This window comes from Salvelinus fontinalis, chromosome 37 (assembly GCF_029448725.1).
Source record: "Salvelinus fontinalis isolate EN_2023a chromosome 37, ASM2944872v1, whole genome shotgun sequence".
Taxonomy (NCBI): domain Eukaryota; kingdom Metazoa; phylum Chordata; class Actinopteri; order Salmoniformes; family Salmonidae; genus Salvelinus; species Salvelinus fontinalis.
The window spans coordinates 9,738,370-9,757,548 of NC_074701.1; the positions used below are offsets into that span (position 1 = coordinate 9,738,370).

At 44.9% G+C, this 19,179-nt stretch overlaps 1 protein-coding gene across 3 annotated transcripts in view; it reads left to right on the forward strand.

Moving 5' to 3' along the window:
* LOC129836084 (Kv channel-interacting protein 2-like) overlaps positions 1-19,179 on the forward strand; it is a 245,698-nt gene that overhangs the window by 165,914 nt on the left and 60,605 nt on the right. The window contains exon 1 of one of the 3 annotated variants that reach the window (XM_055901855.1): positions 17,600-18,247. The exons of the other annotated variants lie outside the window; for them this stretch is intronic. Coding sequence (XP_055757830.1) covers positions 18,142-18,247 — 106 coding nt within the window. The 5' untranslated portion in view covers positions 17,600-18,141. Of the gene's footprint in view, positions 1-17,599; positions 18,248-19,179 lie in introns of those variants that run through there. 3 annotated transcript variants of the gene reach the window in all.

Genomic DNA, 19,179 nt, shown 5'->3' on the forward strand with positions numbered 1-19,179 from the left:
AAAAAAGATTGAAGCATTCGTTCTATAATTTATTATTATTATTCTGGTGAGCAAGGGTTTATGTAGTCTTCTAGGGCAACAAGTAATGGCAGAAGAGAAGCTGCATGTATCTAATTATAGATAAGCTGACTAACAAATAGCCTACCAAAATGCATTGTCTGTATCTGCGTGTTAAGGTCAGGTGCGGGCCTCAAATTTTTACTTCATCACATAGAGTCGGGCGGTTGCCAATGGTTTATTAGGGCGGGCGGGTCTCTTCACTTCCTGACCTCTCTGAATATGTACAGTACAAGTCAAAAGTTTGGACACACCTACTCATTCAAGGGTTTTTCTTTATTTTACTATTTTCTACATTGTAGAATAATAGTGAAGATATCAAAACTATGAAATACCACATACTGTATAGTATCATGTAGTAACCCAAAAAGTGTTAAACAAATCTAAATATATTTTATATTTGAGATTCTTAGCAGTAGCCAACCTTTGCCTTGATGACAGCTTTGCACACTCTTGGCATTCTCTCAACCAGCTTCATGAGGTAGTTACCTGGAATGCATTTCAATTAACAGGTGTGCCTCATTAAAAGTGAATTTGTGTCATTTCTTTCCTTCTTAATGCGTTTGAGCCAATCAGTTGTGTTGTGAAAAGGTAGGGGTGGTATACAGAAGATAGGCCTATTTAGTAAAATATCAAGTCCATATTATCTCAAGAACAGCTGAAATAAGCAAAGAGCAACAAAAGTCCATCATCACGTTAAGACATGAATTCGGAAAATGTCAAGAACTTTCAAAGTTTCTTCAAGTGCAGTCGCAAAAACCATCAAGCGCTATGATGAAACTGGCTCTCATGAGGAATGCCACAGGAAAAGAAGACCCAGAGTTACCTCTGCTGCAGAGGATAAGTTCATTAGAGTTATCAGCCTCAGAAATTGCATCCAAAATAAATGCTTCAGAGTTCAAGTAACAGACACGTCTCAACACCAACTGTTCAGAGGAGACTGTGTGAATCAGGCCTTCATGGTCGAATTGCTCCAAAGAAATCACTACTAAAGGACACCAATAATAAGAAGAGACTTTCTTTGGCCAAGAAACACAAGCAATGGACATTAGATCTTAAATAAAGTTTTTATAAAAAATGTATAAAAAAATAGACCGGTGGAAATCTGTTCTTTGGTCTGATGAGTCCAAATTCGAGATTTTTGGTTCCAACTGCCATGTCTTTGTGAGACGCAGAGTAGGTGAACAGATGATCTCCGCATGTATGATTCCCACTGTGAAGCATGGAGGAGGAGGTGTGATTGTGTGGGGGTGCTTTGCTGGTAACACTGTCTGTGATTTATTTAGAATTCAAGGCCCACTTAACCAGCATGGCTACCACAGCATTCTGCAGCGATACGCCATCCCATCTGGTTTGCGCTTAGTGAGAGTGGTGTCCAAACTTTTAACTGTTACTGTAAAGACTGGTATCTGTGCTCACTCAAAGTACGCTTTCTGATGTGACAGAAAGTGTGAAAAACACTCAATGGGCACTTCTGTGTCCTGTCTATGACATCCCCTCTACTTGCTGAGAAGTGCTGACACTAAAGACAGTGATAAGGGTTGTTCTCTTGACACTCACACCTCACCATTGTTACAGCCATCAGTCTTGTGTGTTTTCATGGTCCTCACTCACTCACGTAAAGTTTGTCAAGGTCCCGACATCATTTCTACCTTCAACCAAAACCAAAAAGGGTTTATCAAAGGTTTCTCTTTAAGGTTCAAATAGCACCTTTTTTTCTAAAAGTGTACCCCTCGCTTGGCCCTTCTCTGGTCTACTGATGCAATTAAGTCCTCGAACTCAAGTGGGCACCAGGGTGGGGATTTCACGATAAACAAGTTGGGGTCTTCTGGGTCTGTCTCCACATCAGACATCATGTTTTCAGTAGCCCCCTCAAAGTGCTGCCTTTCTTCAGCAGAGAGTTCATTCGACTATGGCCTGTGAAATACAATAGGCAATAAGTTATCCTAATAAACACGTCATGATGCGCGAAAAAATGCTAATAACGGTCCCGTGACTTGAATGGAATTTTTTGCTGTTGAAACAGTGCCAGGAAAACTAAACCAAAGCTATCATACTCGAATTCCAGTGATTTCAAAACTCAGTCCTCCAGAAAGTGGAGAGCAACACTTATGCTGTTTTAATACACAATACATTTTATTTAAAGCCGCTCTAGACAGGATTATCTACACATACTGAACACCTTCAATAGACAGAAGTGTGCTATATGGCAGACCAATCCCAATGTATCTCTCAGCATGTCCAGCCCACTCATTATCTCAGCCAATAATGGCTAGCGGGAAGGTTGCCTGCTTTTTCTGTGGCTAAACCAACTAGGCTGGTAATTTAACAGTTTTATTCGTATTTACAGATGGCATACAAGTTTGTTATTAAGGCACATGAAAGTTCACATGTTTGAGAAGGCATTTCTGCCAAAAAATGCATTTTTGATCCCAATTCTCCTGTGAAGTAGTGACCAATGACATACACCTAGTTTCCTGAAACGGGTCACAAATTTGCTTAACAAGTCACATAATAAGTTGCATAGTGTTTATCATGACTAAACATAGAGTGAGTCCATGCAACTCTGTACCCCACACATACAATTATCTGTAAGGTTCTCAAGTCCAGGGAGGTTTTCCAATTCCTCGCAAAGAAGGGCACCTATTGGTAGATGGGTAAAGCATGGTGAAGTTACACTTTGGATGGTGTATCAATACATCCAGTTACTACAAAGATACAGGCGTCCTTCCTATCTCAGTTGCCGGAGAGGAAGGAAACCACTTAGGGATTTCACCATGAGGCCAATGGTGACTTTAAAACAATTACAGAGTTTAATGGCTGTGATAGGAGAAAAATGAGGATTGATCAACAACATTGTAGTTACTTCACAATACTAATATAATGGACAGAGTGAAAAGAAGGAAGCTTATACAGAATGAAGCTATTCCAAAACATGCATCCAGTTTGCAAAGAGGCTTTTAAGTAATACTGCAAAATAATTAGCAAAGCAATTAACTTTTTTGTCCTGAATACAAAGTGTTATGTTTGGGCCAAATCCAATACAACACATTACTGAGTACCTCTCTCCATATTTTCAAGCATAATGGTACATCATGAGTATGATTGTAATTGTTTAGGACTAGGCTGTTTTCCAGGAGAAAAAAAATGGAATGGAGGCAAAATCCTAGAGGAAAACGTGGATCAGTCTGCTTTCCACCAGACAGTGAGATGAATTCACCTTTCAGCAAGACAATAACCTAAAACACAAGGTCAAATAGAGTTACATACATGGACAGAGTGATTTGACTTAAATTAGGTCTGAGCTTAAAAATATATGGCAAGACCTGAAAAGGGTTCTCTAGCAGTGGTCAACAACCTATTTGACCCAGCTTGAAGAATTTTGAAACGAATAATGGGCAAATGTTGCACAATCCAGGTGTGGAAAGGGAGGTGTTCAGTCACAGGGTCCTTAGCTTAGTGATGAGCTTGGAGGGCACTATGGTGTTGAACGCTGAGCTGTAGTCAATGAACAGCATTCTCATGTAGGTGTTCCTTTTGTCCAGGTGGAAAAGGGCAATGTGGAGTGTAATAGAGATTGCGTCATTTGTGGATCTATGCAAATTGGAGTGAGTCCAGGGAATCTGGGATGATGGTGTTGATTTGAGCCATGACCAGCCTTTCAAAACATTTCATGGCTACGGTCATTTAGACAGGTTACCTTGGCGTTCTTGGGCACAGGGACTATGGTGGTTTGCTTGAAACATGTAGGTATTACAGGCTGTGTCAGGGAGAGGTTGAAAATGGCAGTGAAGACACTTGCCAGCTGGTCAGTGCATGCTCTGAGTACACGTCCTGGTAATCCGTCTGGCCCTGCGGCCTTGTGAATGTTAACCTGTTTACTCACATCGGCTACGGAGAGCGTGATCACAAAGTTTTTTGGAACAGCTGGTGCTCTCATGCATGGGTCAGTGTTGCTAGTCTCAAAGCAAGCATAAAAGGCATTTAGCTCATCTGGTAGGCTCACTTCACTGGGCAGCTCGCGGCTGGGATTCCCTTTGTAATCCATAATAGTTTGCAAGCCCTGCCACATCTGATGAGCATCAGAGCTGGTGTATTGACGCTTTGCCTGTTTGATATTTCGTTGGAGGGCGTAGCGGGATTTCTTGTAAGTGTCCGGATTAGTGTCCCGCTCCTTGAAAGCGGCAGCTCTAACCTTTAGCTCAGTGCGGATGTTGCCTGTAATCCATGGCTTCTGGTTGGGATATGTACGTACGGTCACTATGGGGACGACGTCGTTGATGCACTTGTTTATGAAGCCGGTGACTGATGTGCTAAACTCCTCAATGCCATCGGAGGAACATATTCCAGTCTGTGCTAGCCAAACAGTCCTGTAGCTTAGCATCTGCTTCATCGTACCACTTCCGTATTGAGCGTGCCGCTGGTACTTCCTGTTGGAGTTTTTGCTTGTAAGAAGGAATCAGGAGGATAGAGTTATGGACAGATTTGACAAATGGGGGGCTAGTGAGAGCTTTGTTCGTGTAGTAAAGGGGATCTAGAGGTGTTTGCTTCTAGTTGCACAGAAAACAGAAAACCACTCGGAGACAGGCCGTTTTTACGCAATGTATGTGGGTGCGTGAAAAACAACAAAAATTAAATGATTGAAATGCTTAATTTGTTCTTATGGGTTCTTATTGATCTGTTCTCTTACTAAACTAAGAAACGGACACATTTACATGTAACCAGTCCCAGAGTACCTCAGTGGTGATGGAGGGGCAGGATGAGGGAGGAGGAGCAATTTTCTGGTGATTTTACACTTATGGAATACTAACATGTGTGTGTGTGTTTGTATGTGTGCCTGTGTGTGTGAACTGTTCCATCTTTCCTGACTTGGAAGAGTTTAATCCAATCATATCTGAAAGGCTGAGAGCCCTATTGTCTATTCAGGCGTTTGTGGATAGATTGTTTTGTCCTCTTGTTGATGTTACAGGATTATTTTTGAGACAAAACACTGTGTCATCAATCACACATATAAATGCAGCACTGCCGTCTACGCACACATACACACGCATGCACGCACTCAGGAACGTAGGCACGCACACATGCACTCCCTCCCCCCCCCCCCCAAGTGTGCCTGCATATTATTCTGCTACCGACTACACTGCCCGCTAGTGTCTGTATAATGAAGGTACATGCATCCAGGGAGTATGTGAGTTTGCATGTTTTTTTTAAATTAAATAAACCTTTTTGTACATACATTAATGAGTACGTGTCAATGAGAAAGACAGGAAGAGGGATCAGTGAGATAGTGAGAGAGTTGCAAGCCAGTAGGGAACAGCTCACGAAGTCAGTTTTGAGTGGTGTGTGTGTGTGTGTGTGTGTGTGTGTGTGTGTGTGTGTGTGTGTGTGTGTGTGTGTGTGTGTGTGTGTGTGTGTGTGTGTGTGTGTGTGTGTGTGTGTGTGTGTGTGTGTGTGTGTGTGTGTGTGTGTGTGTGTGTGTGTGTGACCTAGGTCTTCCTCTCTCTGAGGAGAGTACCAGCATCACTAATATATGAGGTGTCTCTGCTCTATTCCCTGACTATTTCTTTCATTTACTGCTCTCTCCCTCGGTCTTTCTTTCAGATTATCTCTCGCTTGCCTCTTTCCCTCGCTATCTTTGTGCATTCCCTAGTATTCTCTCTCTCTGTCTCTTTCTCTCGTTCTTTCTCTCTCTCTATTAATTGAAATAGACTTTAATGACATGGCAAGTTAAATTACTTACAGTATACATATAGAAAGAAGGGTGGGACCAACAGCAATAACAATAATAGTAGAAGTGGAAATGGGATTACCATTAACAGCAACAAGAACGTTAATGAGAAAAACAATACATTAAAGCAATAGCAGTAGACCAGTCTCAACATGACTGAGAAGCCACATGACATGGTATGTAAGCCAAAACAAAACTAAATGTGAAATATTATTGACATTACATTGCACTTTTCACTGGCCGTCCCTCAGGTTGTGGCAGGAGGACACATATTTGGCTGCCAAAACTGCACATTTTGGCTTTTCACCCAATACATATTGTTTTTTTTATTCATCTTTTATAGTTTCAAATTCGTTGTACTGAATGATAATTTGGGGAAATAAATATTCTCTTAGGTCTGAGTATTTGTCACAGTGTAATAGGAAATGCAGCTCTGTATCTACCTCTCCCTTGCAGCAGAGTGAGCACAACCTGTCCTTTCTGGGCAGCCAGGTTTGCCTGTGACGACCGGTCTCTTTAGCCAGACTGTGCTCACTGAGTTTATACCTGATCAGTGTTTTCCTCAATTTTATATCAGTCACAGTGGTCAGATAGTCTGCCACCATGTACTGTCTGTTTAGAGCCAAATAGCATTGAAGTTTACTTAGATTTTTATGGTGTCTTTCCAATAGGTGATATATTTTTATTTTAGCTTTGTGATGATTTGATCTTGAGGCTCTATGGGGTTGGTTTGGGTTAGTGAACTGAGCCTCAGAACCAGCTGGCTGAGGGGATTCATCTTGTTTCATCTCTTGACATTGTAGAACTGTGTGATTGTTTGGGGGTCACTTGTTTTTAGATGGTTGTAGAATGTGATGTCTCTTTTTTCTATTCGAATAAGGAGGGAGTATTGGCCCAATTCTGCTTTACATGTGTTATTTGGAGTTTTTCTTTGCACTTGCAATACAGTCTAGCAAAACTCTGCATGCAGTATTTCGATTGGATGTTTGTCCCATTTGGTAAATTCATTATTAGACAGTGGACCCCATACTTTGCAGCCATATAGAGCAATTGGTTCTATAACTGATTAGAAAATTCTGTGCCAGATTCTAATTGTAATTTTCGATTTTAATGTTCCTTTTAATGGCATAGAATGCTCTTCTTGCTTTGTCTCTCAGTTCATTACTGATATTTAGTCCTAGATACGTGTAGTTTTTGATGTGTTCTAATAGAACTGTGTCAAAATAGAATTTATATTTGTCATCTTGATTTCCGGAAATTTTTTGGAATATCATTAAATTCTTTTTTTTTTTTTTTTTAGATTAACGGTCAGATTAACGGTCTCTCTCTATCTCTCTCTTTCTCTTTCAATCTCTTCTCTCTCTGCTCTTTTATTTCTCTTTCACTGTCTGTGTCTTTCTGTCTTTCTTTTTTTTTATCATTATTTCCCCATTCTGTTTGTTCTGTCTCACTCCAGGTTCCCAGTGGGGAGGGGGGGTTAGGAAATTTGGGAATGGAAATGTTCAGACCGTGATCCTGTCACACTGTATGCAAGGGTGTTTGATCATATCTACTAGGGTCATTAACGAGAGAGAGAGAGAGAGAGAGAGAGAGAGAGAGAGAGAGAGAGAGAGAGAGAGAGAGAGAGAGAGAGAGAGAGAGAGAGAGAGAGAGAGAGAGAGAGAGAGGAGAGAGAGAGAGAGAGAGAGAGAGAGAGAGGAGAGAGAGAGAGAGAGAGAGAGAGAGAGAGAGAGAGAGAGAGAGAGAGAGAGAGAGAGAGAGAGAGAGAGTTTGTCCACACCTGTTGTCCCTTGCCACAGGGCATAACGGCGACAAACAACATTGCTACTTCACAATAACAAACGTTCAATGAGTAGCAGGCACAAAAAACAACCTCTCAATAGCTTACACACATACAGTACATGACAATAGCATACAACGCACCTACAGTATAGCTGTAAACACTGGCTAGGTTCTGGTAAACCATTTCTATAACTGAAATTAGGTCACACATAATGAACACAGGTGATGGTATAGGGATGGGTGTGTTTGTGTGTTCTTGTTTAGAAGGGGGTGGACACTTGGGTGTGGCAGTAGGTGGGAATATACCTCCTCACACACACATTCAAACACACACTTGTTCTCTCAAGTCGTTCAAGTTTCCAAGCCTCCCAGAGGAGGGGATGGGAGGTCTCTATGCTGTAATCATCATGTCTCTATTCCCTCTATCTTATCTGCTGTTTGGAACGGGTGAGTCTAGCTCCACCATGTGTGTCTGTGTGTGTGCGCGCACGAGTATGCCCTAAATCTTATTTTGAAGAACAGTCCTATTCCATATTCAACAATTGTCTTTGGGTGTGGTTTTTACTCCCTCCACCCACTAGGTGTCCTATTTTAGCTGAAAGATTTTTAGTTAGCCCTTATCTGTAGCACAGATTATGAAGACTGTAGAGTCTGTCTGTGTCTCTACAGCAGAAATGAGGCCTGTTTAACATGATAAATGATAAACAACCTGCTCGATGAATAACTTAGTAGATGTATGAGGTAGATGTATGGTCACCGCGAGAATGCATGGATAGGGAGGAAGGGCATTGAGAATGAATGGATAGGGAGGAAGGGCATTGAGAATGAATGGATAGGGAGGAAGGGCATTAAGAATGAATGGATAGGGAGGAAGGGCATTGAGAATGAATGGAAGGGCATTGAGAATGAATGGATAGGGAGGAAGGGCATTGAGAATGAAAGGATGGGGAGGAAGGGCATTGAGAATGAATGGATAGGGAGGAAGGGCATTGAGAATGAATGGATAGGGAGGAAGGGCATTAAGAATGAATGGATAGGGAGGAAGGGCATTGAGAATGAATGGATAGGGAGGAAGGGCATTGGGAATGAATGGATGTGGAGGAAGGGCATTGAGAATGAATGGATAGGGAGGAAGGGCATTGAGAATGAATGGATGTGGAGGAAGGGCATTGAGAATGAATGGATAGGGAGGAAGGGCATTGAGAGTGAATGGATAGGGATGAAGGGCATTGGGAATGAATGGATAGGGAGGAAGGGCATTGGGAATGAATGGATGGGGAGGAAGGGCATTGAGAATGAATGGATAGGGAGGAAGGGCATTGAGAATGAATGGATGGGGAGGAAGGGCATTGAGAGTGAATGGATAGGGAGGAAGGGCATTGAGAGTGAATGGATAGGGAGGAAGGGCATTGAGAGTGAATGGATAGGGATGAAGGGCATTGGGAATGAATGGATAGGGAGGAAGGGCATTGGGAATGAATGGATAGGGAGGAAGGGCATTGAGAGTGAATGGATAGGGAGGAAGGCCATTGAGTGAGTGCGTGTGAGTGCGTCTGCGTTTGTGTGAGAGAGACACAGAGAGAGCCAGAAAGAGAGAAAGAGGTTGGAAATATGTCTGAAAGGATCTGGAGTGGAGTGAGTATGTAATGGAGCTCATTCGTTTTAAGATATCCCACCACAGCTCAGTGTGTGCGTACAGCAGTCATCCACACGCCTCGGAAATAACAACAGGAACTGCGCCAGCCTGTCCCTCTACCACGTTTCCTACTAACGCTTCAGACCGCTCTAGGATATATATATATATTTTTTTTTTAAACACACAGAAACGTTTCTTCATTTATATTGGACTGCGCTTTTGATAGGCTAGCTCTGTGTGTGTGTGTGTGCGTGTGTGCGTGCGTGTGTGCGTGTGTGCGTGTGTGCGTGTGTGCGTGTGTGCGTGTGTGCGTGTGTGTGCGTGTGTGTGTGTGCACTTGTTTCTAATGGTCTTTGTGTGTGTGTTAGTTTTATCTCTGTGTGTCCTCTTCTCTCTGCCTCCCACTCCACTCTGCAGTCGGACCCTGACACCCTGACAGATTAGTGAGTGTATTGGATAGCAGCATTACTGTATGGAGGGTACGTGATAGGGCTAAATGAAAGCTATGTGTTGTTTAGCACTAGTTAGATGATCTCTCGGAGGTAATCTTTATGAGGGCACTGAGACTAATGTGTCTCTCCTCCTCGTCTTGCTTGCTGGGATGGAGAATTAAATAGCAACTGTGTGTGTATGGGTGTGGGTGTGTGGGTGTGTGTTTGTGTGCGCGTGCGTGCGTGCGTTGGCGTTTAGGGAGGAGGTATATTGAGAGCTAAAGAGGAGGGGTGGAGAGGAGAGGAGAAGGGAAGGAGGAGAGGAGAGCAGAGGAGAGGAGAGTAGAGAAGTAGAGGGGAGCAAAGGAGAGGAGTGAGAAGGAGAGGAGAGAGGGAGGAGGAGGAGGAGGGAGGAGAGGTGATAATACAACTAGAATACACATCTACGAGGTCAATTTACCTGCTGACAGCTAGAATGAGGTGAAGAATACTGCAGGAGAAAGGAGATGCTGGAGGTAATACAGTAGGGATTGTTTTTCCTCTCCTCTCGTTCTGTCGTTCTCTCGCTGACACAATGTCATCAGGCCTTAGTCACTCCGCATGGGTCATTTCTCTTTATCTGTCTCTATTTCTCTTCTCATTCTCTGTTGTTTCCTTCCGATGTTTTCTTTTTCTCCTCTCATCCTTCCCTATATACAGTATGACACCTCATCAACACATCCATGAGAAGAAGAATCTTTAACAAACATGCCTCCTGTGCTCTGTGTATTTTCAACAGAGAATAATGTGTGTGTATGTGTGTGTGACTGCCCTGCTAATGTGCTCTGCTGGACCTGGTACACTATGGAATGTAGACTTCTAACTGATCTAAATGTTCTCCTAATCAGGCGTAAACTGGATGCAGTTATTTCGGGAATGAAAAATGCATTCAAAACACAGGGCTTTTGAGCGATTATTAAAATGTATTAAATCGTTTACTGTTTAATTATTCAAGGCTTTGTTATTTCATTCTCAAAAAAAAAATGCTTTATCGTTTTAAAGCCATGAATGACTCCTATGCTGTATGAATTCGTGATTGATTGAGATACATTGAGGTAGGCCTAAGTGACGTTAATGACAGGTATAAGAGGACACGCCCACAGCTCGATGTTGGATAGATAGATTATACACGGCTGCTAGGCCTAATTAATAATAATAATACAAACAACAGCAACAACAACAAAAGAACAACATCAAGAACACCAAGAGGAAGGAGGAGGAAGAGGAGCGAGCGCTGCGTGATATTCTGTGTGCCAAACATTACGTTATAACGTTGATTTCTTTGACCGTTTGGAACAAAAGTAAACACATTTTAAGAAATCTCAGAGTTTTTTTCGAACAAAGCCTTTGTTACAGCAGAGACAAAAAAAAAAACTCAAAACTAAAAGCATTCATGAAATGAAATTGCTTTGTCCAACATGTTGCAGTTGCGTGAGGCTTGGAGCGCAACTGATAGCTGATTAGACTTTGGAATCTGTTTTAAAGGGATACTTCAGGATTTTGCCAATGAAGCCATTGACTTACTTTCTCAGAGTCAGATGATCTCGTGGATACCATTAGTATGTCTCTGCGTGCAATTTGAAGGAAGTTGCTGACTAGCGTTAGCGCAATTGCTAACTGCCATTAGCGCAATTGGTAACTGCTAGCATGCTTGTAGATACCATAGACTTCCAGTCATTGCGATAACGCTAGTCAGCATTAGCTCCCGAAACTACCTCTTAAGTGGATGGATGTTTTTTAAAGAGTTTTCCTCTACTCACTTTTCTTAGAAAACATGATTGCTCTTCTCCTCACTCCGCTGATGCCTTTTGTGCGTGTGTGTTGATAGGAGGGTACTATGTTTCTGAAAATAGCCTGTGCTCAATACAGACATATGCATTACTGTCAACATCCGTTGGAGAAACAGGTTACAGCATGGTGTTTGTTTTGTTGTCAAACCCCACAGATATCAGCAGTTACAGTATGCCAGATTGTGTTCCCTGTCATATTGTGTGTCTCCCTGTAGGGTCAACCAAGGACAGGCTATATTGGGGTTATGAGAATAATGACATGCCATGCCAGGGTGTTCCCTGGTGTTGTGTACTGCTGAGACAGCAACAGTAATGAGATGTCTAGTGCAGAGACTCTAGTAAACAAACAGCACAGACATGACAGACAGAGAGAGAGAGAGAGAGAGAGAGAGAGAGAGAGAGAGAGGATGCTTTGAGAGTGTTGTTGTTTCTGTAGTACAGAGATACGTGATATCTTCATTGGGACAGGACTTTGAGCCTTTCCATCCTGCCTCCCTCTGCTGGCTCTCGACTCCATGCTAAGCAGGGCCTGTTCGATCCTTGGATGGGAGACCAGATGCTGCTGGAAGTGGTGTTGAAGGGCCAGTAGGGGGAAATCTTCTTCTGGTTTGAAGTACACCTCAATGCCCCAGGGCTGTGACGGGGACACTGCCCTGTAGATGGTACCATTCTTTGCAAAATTAAGCTGAGGTGCTGACTCTCTGTGGTCGCTGAAGATCCCATGGCACTTATCGAAAGAGTAGGGGAGTCCTGGCTTATTCTAATATGATTCAAAGTCGAAATGGAGATTAGGTTAATGGTACTTGCAGGGGTACGTCTACTACACCCACATCTCATCAGGGTAATGACAACGTTGCGGTCTGACCCTGACCAGTCATCACTCCTACTAATGGTTAAGTGTCTGTTCATTGCCCGAGTGAGGTAGCCAAGCTTAATGTGCGTGTCTATGCGTGGGTGTCAGAGGAGGCTGGTGGGAGGAGCTATAGGAGGATGGGCTCATTGTAATGGTAGGAATGGAATAATGGAACACACATCATATTTAACAATGTTCAGAATCTCCTGGATCGCTTTTTCGGACATTGTAGCATTGCTAGTGGAAACCGATTGTATCAGTTAGCCTTGCGTCGAAAAGCATGGGAAAAGGGATGGTACCAAATGATCACCGTGGAACACAGAGCTCTTTCCCCATGCTTTGTGAATACAGAAAGCAGCCATGTCTATCTAGGAGAGAGACTACAGACATAATTAAATTAGAGTGACACTCACAAGTGAGGAGGACTGAATCTTTCATTTCTCGTTCTCTCTTCTTCTTTTCTTTCTTTCAAAACGGTGTCATCCTGCAGTGTCTCCCTTCGTTCCTCTCTCCCTCTGTCATGTAGTGAAATAGTACTCTGGTTTTAAATGAACTGGGTTTTGGTCTTTATCTACCTCCCTGTGATTGGGTCCATCTTTGTGATCCATTGTTTAGGTTAACATCAGAGTCTAAGCCATTCGTTTTTTACCAGTGTTCGTCTAATTGTTTCCTCTACCCGCTCTCTGCTCCGATCCAACTCTTTCTGTTTCTCCTAAAGATACTACCGAAGGGATTTTGTGTTGGTGTGTATGTAGCCTAATGAAATATGGCATTCATTATGTGGGTAGAGGTTTACTGAAGACACTGTAAATAAATAGGTTTCTGTGAATTTGACTGTAATTTACAGGCAGCTCATTCTGAAGTACAATTGTAATATACTGTAAATACGGTATCAAAGCAAGTACAGTGTAATGACGCACAATAATACATTACCGTGAAATTGACTGTATTATACTGTAAGAAATAAATAAAGGTATGGTTACTGTAATCAGAATGAATGAATTATTAGATGAATGAATGAAATTAATTGAGGGTAGGGGTTTGTATTTCACAGTATTTTACTGTAATCACAAGGAATTGGTGCAAGAAGGTTGACTGTAGGTAAAGTGTTTACACATTACAGCATATAAAAGGAATATTTGTTGTTTTATATCACTCGCACTTCTAGAGGCCTTTAACAAAGGCTTCCAAACTGGCAGAGACTACATTGCAAAATACATCAAAAGGGCATGGCAAAATGCTCAACCATTTAAGGTTTAAGACTTGCTGCCCCTCCAATCTGTCTCGTATATAGTGCATGTTAAGTTGATGGGGCGCTATAACCACAGAGCAGTTAAATTGGTACAGCATTTTCACTCATGGGTGCAACACATATAGCCTCTTACAAGGCACACTTCAAACTATAAGCCAGAAACAACAATAACACAGATAGAACAATGAGCCAGATGTTTCACCTTGTAACAGTCCTGACCTGTTTTATGTTGTTTTTTATGTGTTTATGGTCAGGGCATGTGTTTTGGGTGGGCAGTCTATGTTATCTGTTTCTATGTTGGTTTCGGTGTGCCTGGTATGGCTCTTGATTAGAGGCAGGTGGTTTGCATTTTCCTCTAATCAAGAGTCATATTTAGGTAGGGCATTATCACTGTGTGTTTGTGGGTGATTGTCTCCTGTGATGTCTTCGTGTCGTTATTCGATGTATATTCACAAACGGGACTGTTTGGCTGTTCGTTTTGTTTCGATGTCGTCTGTTGCCTGTTCGTGAGTTTACGTTTCAGTTATGTAAGTTTATGTTCAGGTTTTCGTTCTACGTCGTTTTTGTTATTTTGTAGTTTGAAAGTGTTTTGTTTAGTTTTCGTGTTGCCATCTGCATTGTGGTAATTTATAATAAAGATGGCATATTTCCCAGACTCCGCATTTTGGTCAGAAGATCCTTCTCTCCTCACCTCATCTGAGGATGAGGAGAGCGACAGCTCTTACAGAATCACCCACCAAAATACAGAGACCAAGCGGTATGGGAATGCTCGACGGAGCAATAAGGATTTCTGGACTTGGGAGGAGATATTGGACGGTAGAGGACCTTGGGCTCAACCAGGGGAATATCGCCGTCCTAAGGAGGAGAAGAGGGCAGCCACAGCCCAGGAGCGCTGGTATGAGGAGGCAGCGCGACGACGCGGTTGGGAGCCCGTGAGTAAGACCCAAAAATTTCTTGGGGGGGGGCACACGAGGAGTGTGGCAAAGCCGGGTAGGATACCCGAGCCAACTCCCCGTGCTTACCGTGGAGGTAGAAGGCGTCGTACTGGTAAGACACCGTGTTATGCGGTAAAGCGCACGGTGTCCCCAGTACGCGTGCTTAGCCCAGTGCGGGCTATTCCACCTTGCCGCACTGGGAGGGCTAGGTTGGGCATCGAGCCGGGTGCCATGAAGCCGGCCCAACGTAGCTGGTCTCCAGTACGTCTCCTCGGGCCGGTGTACATGGCACCAGCCTTACAGGTGGTGTCCCCGGTTCGCCTGCATAGCCCAGTGCGGGCTATTCCACCTCGCCGCACTGGCAGGGCTACGGGGTTCATTCAACCTGGTAGGGTTGGGGAGGCTCGGTGCTCAAGAGCACGTGTCCTCCTTCACGGTCCGGTATATCCGGTGCCACCTCCATGTACCAGTCCTCCGGTGGCAGCCCCCCGTACCAGGCTGTCTCTCCGGGTTCTCTCTCCTGCTGTTTCCTCCTCTCCAGCGCAGCCGGTGCCTAGACCACGCACCAGGCTGTCTCTCCTTCTCCTTCCTACAGAGCTATCTGTCTCCCCAGCGCCATCTGAGCCATCCGTCTCCCCAGCGCCATCTGAGCCATCCGTCTCTCCAGCGCCATCTGAGCCATCCGTCTCCCCAGCGCCGTCTGAGCCATCCGTCTGCCATGAGCCTGCAAAGCCGCCCGTCTGCCATGAGCCTGCAAAGCCGCCCGTCTGCCATGAGCCTACAGAGCCATCCGCCAGACAGGAGCCGCTAGAGCCGTCAGCCAGACAGGAGCCGCTAGAGCCGTCAGCCAGACAGGATCTGCCAGAGCCGCCAACCAGACAGGATCTGCCAGAGCCGCCAACCAGACAGGATCTGCCAGAGCCGCCAACCAGACAGGATCTGCCAGAGCCGCCAGCGAGCCATGAGCAGCCAGAGCCGTCAGAGAGCCATGAGCAGCCAGAGCCGTCAAAGAGCCATGAGCAGCCAGAGCCGTCAAAGAGCCATGAGCAGCCAGAGCCGTCAGAGAGCCATGAGCAGCCAGAGCCGTCAGAGAGCCATGAGCAGCGAGAGCCGTCAGAGCGCCATGAGCGTCGAGAGCCGTCAGCCTGCCATGAGCGTCGAGAGCCGTCAGCCTGCCATGAGCGTCGAGAGCCGTCAGCCTGCCATGAGCGTCAAGAGCCGTCAGCCTGCCATGAGCGTAGAGAGCCGTCAGCCAGCATGGACCTGCCAGAGCCGTCCAAACAGGACCTGCCAGAGTCCTTCAGCCGGGATCTGCCCCTTGTCCCGGTGTTGCCCCTTGTCCCGGTGCTGCCCCTTGTCCCGGTGCTGCCCCTTGTCCCGGTGCTGCCCCTTGTCCCGGTGCTGCCCCTTGTCCCGGTGCTGCCCCTTGTCCCGGTGCTGCCCCTTGTCCCGGTGCTGCCCCTTGTCCCGGTGCTGCCCCTTGTCCCAGTGATGGTCCTTATCCTGGTGCTGCCCCTTGTTCTGGTGCTGCCCCTTGTCCCGGTGCTACCCCTTGTCCCGGTGCTGCCCCTTGTCCTGGTGCTAGCTGTTTATTTAGGGGAAGGTAGTGTTAGGGTGGGCATTAGAAGGGGTAGAAAGAAGAGGGGAGTGACTATGGTGGTATGGGGACAGCGTCCTGAGCCGGAACCACCACCGTGGTCAACTGCCCACCCGGACCCTCCCCTGGACTTTGTGCTTGTGCGCCCGGCGTGCGCATCTTGAGGGGGGGGTACTGTAACAGTCCTGACCTGTTTTATGTTGTTTTTTATGTGTTTATGGTCAGGGCATGTGTTTTGGGTGGGCAGTCTATGTTATCTGTTTCTATGTTGGTTTCGGTGTGCCTGGTATGGCTCTTGATTAGAGGCAGGTGGTTTGCATTTTCCTCTAATCAAGAGTCATATTTAGGTAGGGCATTATCACTGTGTGTTTGTGGGTGATTGTCTCCTGTGATGTCTTCGTGTCGTTATTCGATGTATATTCACAAACGGGACTGTTTGGCTGTTCGTTTTGTTTCGATGTCGTCTGTTGCCTGTTCGTGAGTTTACGTTTCAGTTATGTAAGTTTATGTTCAGGTTTTCGTTCTACGTCGTTTTTGTTATTTTGTAGTTTGAAAGTGTTTTGTTTAGTTTTCGTGTTGCCATCTGCATTGTGGTAATTTATAATAAAGATGGCATATTTCCCAGACTCCGCATTTTGGTCAGAAGATCCTTCTCTCCTCACCTCATCTGAGGATGAGGAGAGCGACAGCTCTTACACACCTGATGTATAACTCTGAAGCATCCGGTTGGCATTTCCACTCACCACCAAATAATGTGATGAGAGGAAGCCAGTGGCCGGCGGTGGGAGAAGATGAAGAGAGGTGGATTGTGGTCGACATTCTGTGCATTTTCTCATTGACGAAACATTTGATCTCAATACAGTCTTCTGTTCCCCAAACTACAATCTGTTTCGAACAGAGTGTCTGGTAGACTTAACCCTTTGCCAAAGTTTCTCAAAATGGCGTTGTTTAGGACTGCAAGGGTGAATTGAGTTATTGCACACACGCACTTCGCAGTGCAAACGTTCCCTATTGGAAATATGCAAATGCATGCTAGAACGCGTCAATATGAAATGGCTAGTGCATGCTCGGATCTGCCCACTTCCTTGCTTGTTCTACCCACTATCATTAATTTGCTCCCGTTGGAAATGGCAGGCTGTGGTCTAACTTGCATTACTTACAGTATAAGAATCACCATGCACCCACTAGTGGTCAAAAGGTTTTTGGCTCTCCAAAGATACGGTACGGTACTGTATTCTGTGGGGTGGAATTCGAAATACAGCAATTCTTCCCCCCCAAATTATCGTATAAATTAAATACATTAACTTGTTAATTATACTTTTATAAAAACAGTTAAACAGCAATTTTTTACAAGCAAGACAGATTTAGTTCTGTTGTCACGCCTGTTCTGGAGTTCGGTTCTCCCAAACATTCTCAGCCAGTTACCTTGGAAACCACATAATGCAAATCAATGAAGGTAAATTCACTGGGCATACCTCCCTTTCCTCCCTCTCTCTCTCTCTCTCTCTCTCTCCTTTTCACTCTCTCTCTCCCTCTCACTTTCTCTTTCTCTTACTCTCCTGCCTCCCACCTACTCTATCTCTCCCTTCCTTCCCTCTTTCTCCCTCTGTCTCCTGCATCTCCTTCACTCTGTCACTCTAACTCTCCTTCACACACACACACACAACCACAGCCAAAGGATTAGGAGACAGCACTTTTCCCTGGATTCCTTTACTCGAACAGGGATTGGAGGACAGGAAAGAGAGCAGAAAGGAAAGGAAGAAGGGACTGTTGGAGGAGGCATGGGGGGTCTTTCCCGGATTGTAGTCCAGGACTGATCCAGTATTGTCTCTCACTCTCGCTCTCTCGCTCTCTCTCTCTCAGAGGGGTGGAGGGTTGGGTTGGGTTACATTGGAAGTACCCACCTTGAATCTGGTTGACCCATCTTGGTTCTGAGGGACTGCTCTGTCTGGGGAAAGAGGCACAAGATATAAGTCTATTCCGGCATAAGGACCGGGTCTGGCTGGGCCTGGGCCTAGTTCGATGAGATCGTGTCCCCAGGATGTTGAGTTTGGATGGGCTGGAGATGATAGCTGTCCTGGTGCTGATGGGACTGTTCGTCAAAGTTCTGGAGCAGTTTGGACTCTTTGAACTTGTAAGATGGGAAGGTAACGGACGGACGGTGTGTGTGTGTGTGTGTGTGTGTGTGTGTGTGTGTGTGTGTGTGTGTGTGTGTGTGTGTGTGTGTGTGTGTGTGTGTGTGTGTGTGTGTGTGTGTGTGTGAGCCTCTGTTCTCCGCATTGCTTCTGTCCTGAGGTGGCCTCTTTGTCTTGGCTAAGGAGTTGGCTTACTGACGGAACTGTTGGCTCTGTCACACACACAGACACACACACACACACACACACACACATACACATACACATACAAACCATACCATATGTAACTATAACTTTGTGTGAGGGACTCTCTAATATTCTCTTTTCCCCTCATCCCTCTCTCCCCTCCTCTGCTGATATGAGCTTTTACCCTTTAATCAATAGCACTATGAAGAGAGTGGCTGAGGGCTCTGGCTCTTGTCTTACTGAGGGAAACTCAGCTTCAGTGTGTTTTAAAGGGGGAAAGGGCAGGATTGTGTTTCCCAAATGGTAGATCGTCCATAAATGTTGGGCTGTGGATAATTCTGGGTGGCATACAAATAAATCGCACTGCACCAACTATTCCAGTCAACTGCTATGCGATGTCGGGGCAATGCGGTTTGTTTGAGTCCCGGTTTGAAACTGTGTGAAAGGCGAGTCAGTCTTATGACAAGGATGTGTACAGTAGGCCTTGTGAGGGTTACCCAATGTGTTGTTTTTATTTAGAAGTTTGAATGGCCCTTACCTTTCTCTGGCACCCTGTTAATACTTTAATCTGCTCTCACTCAGAGTGACGATATGAAAGATTCTAATCTCACCAACACACACACACACAAACACACACACACTCTTATCGCAGATGCCCAGGGTGCCCTCCTCTCAGACAATAAGAAAATGACTGGGTTTCTGGCCTGTTGTGATTCCAGGGGTCACCTCTTCCTATGGAAGTTTGCACTTATACTAAA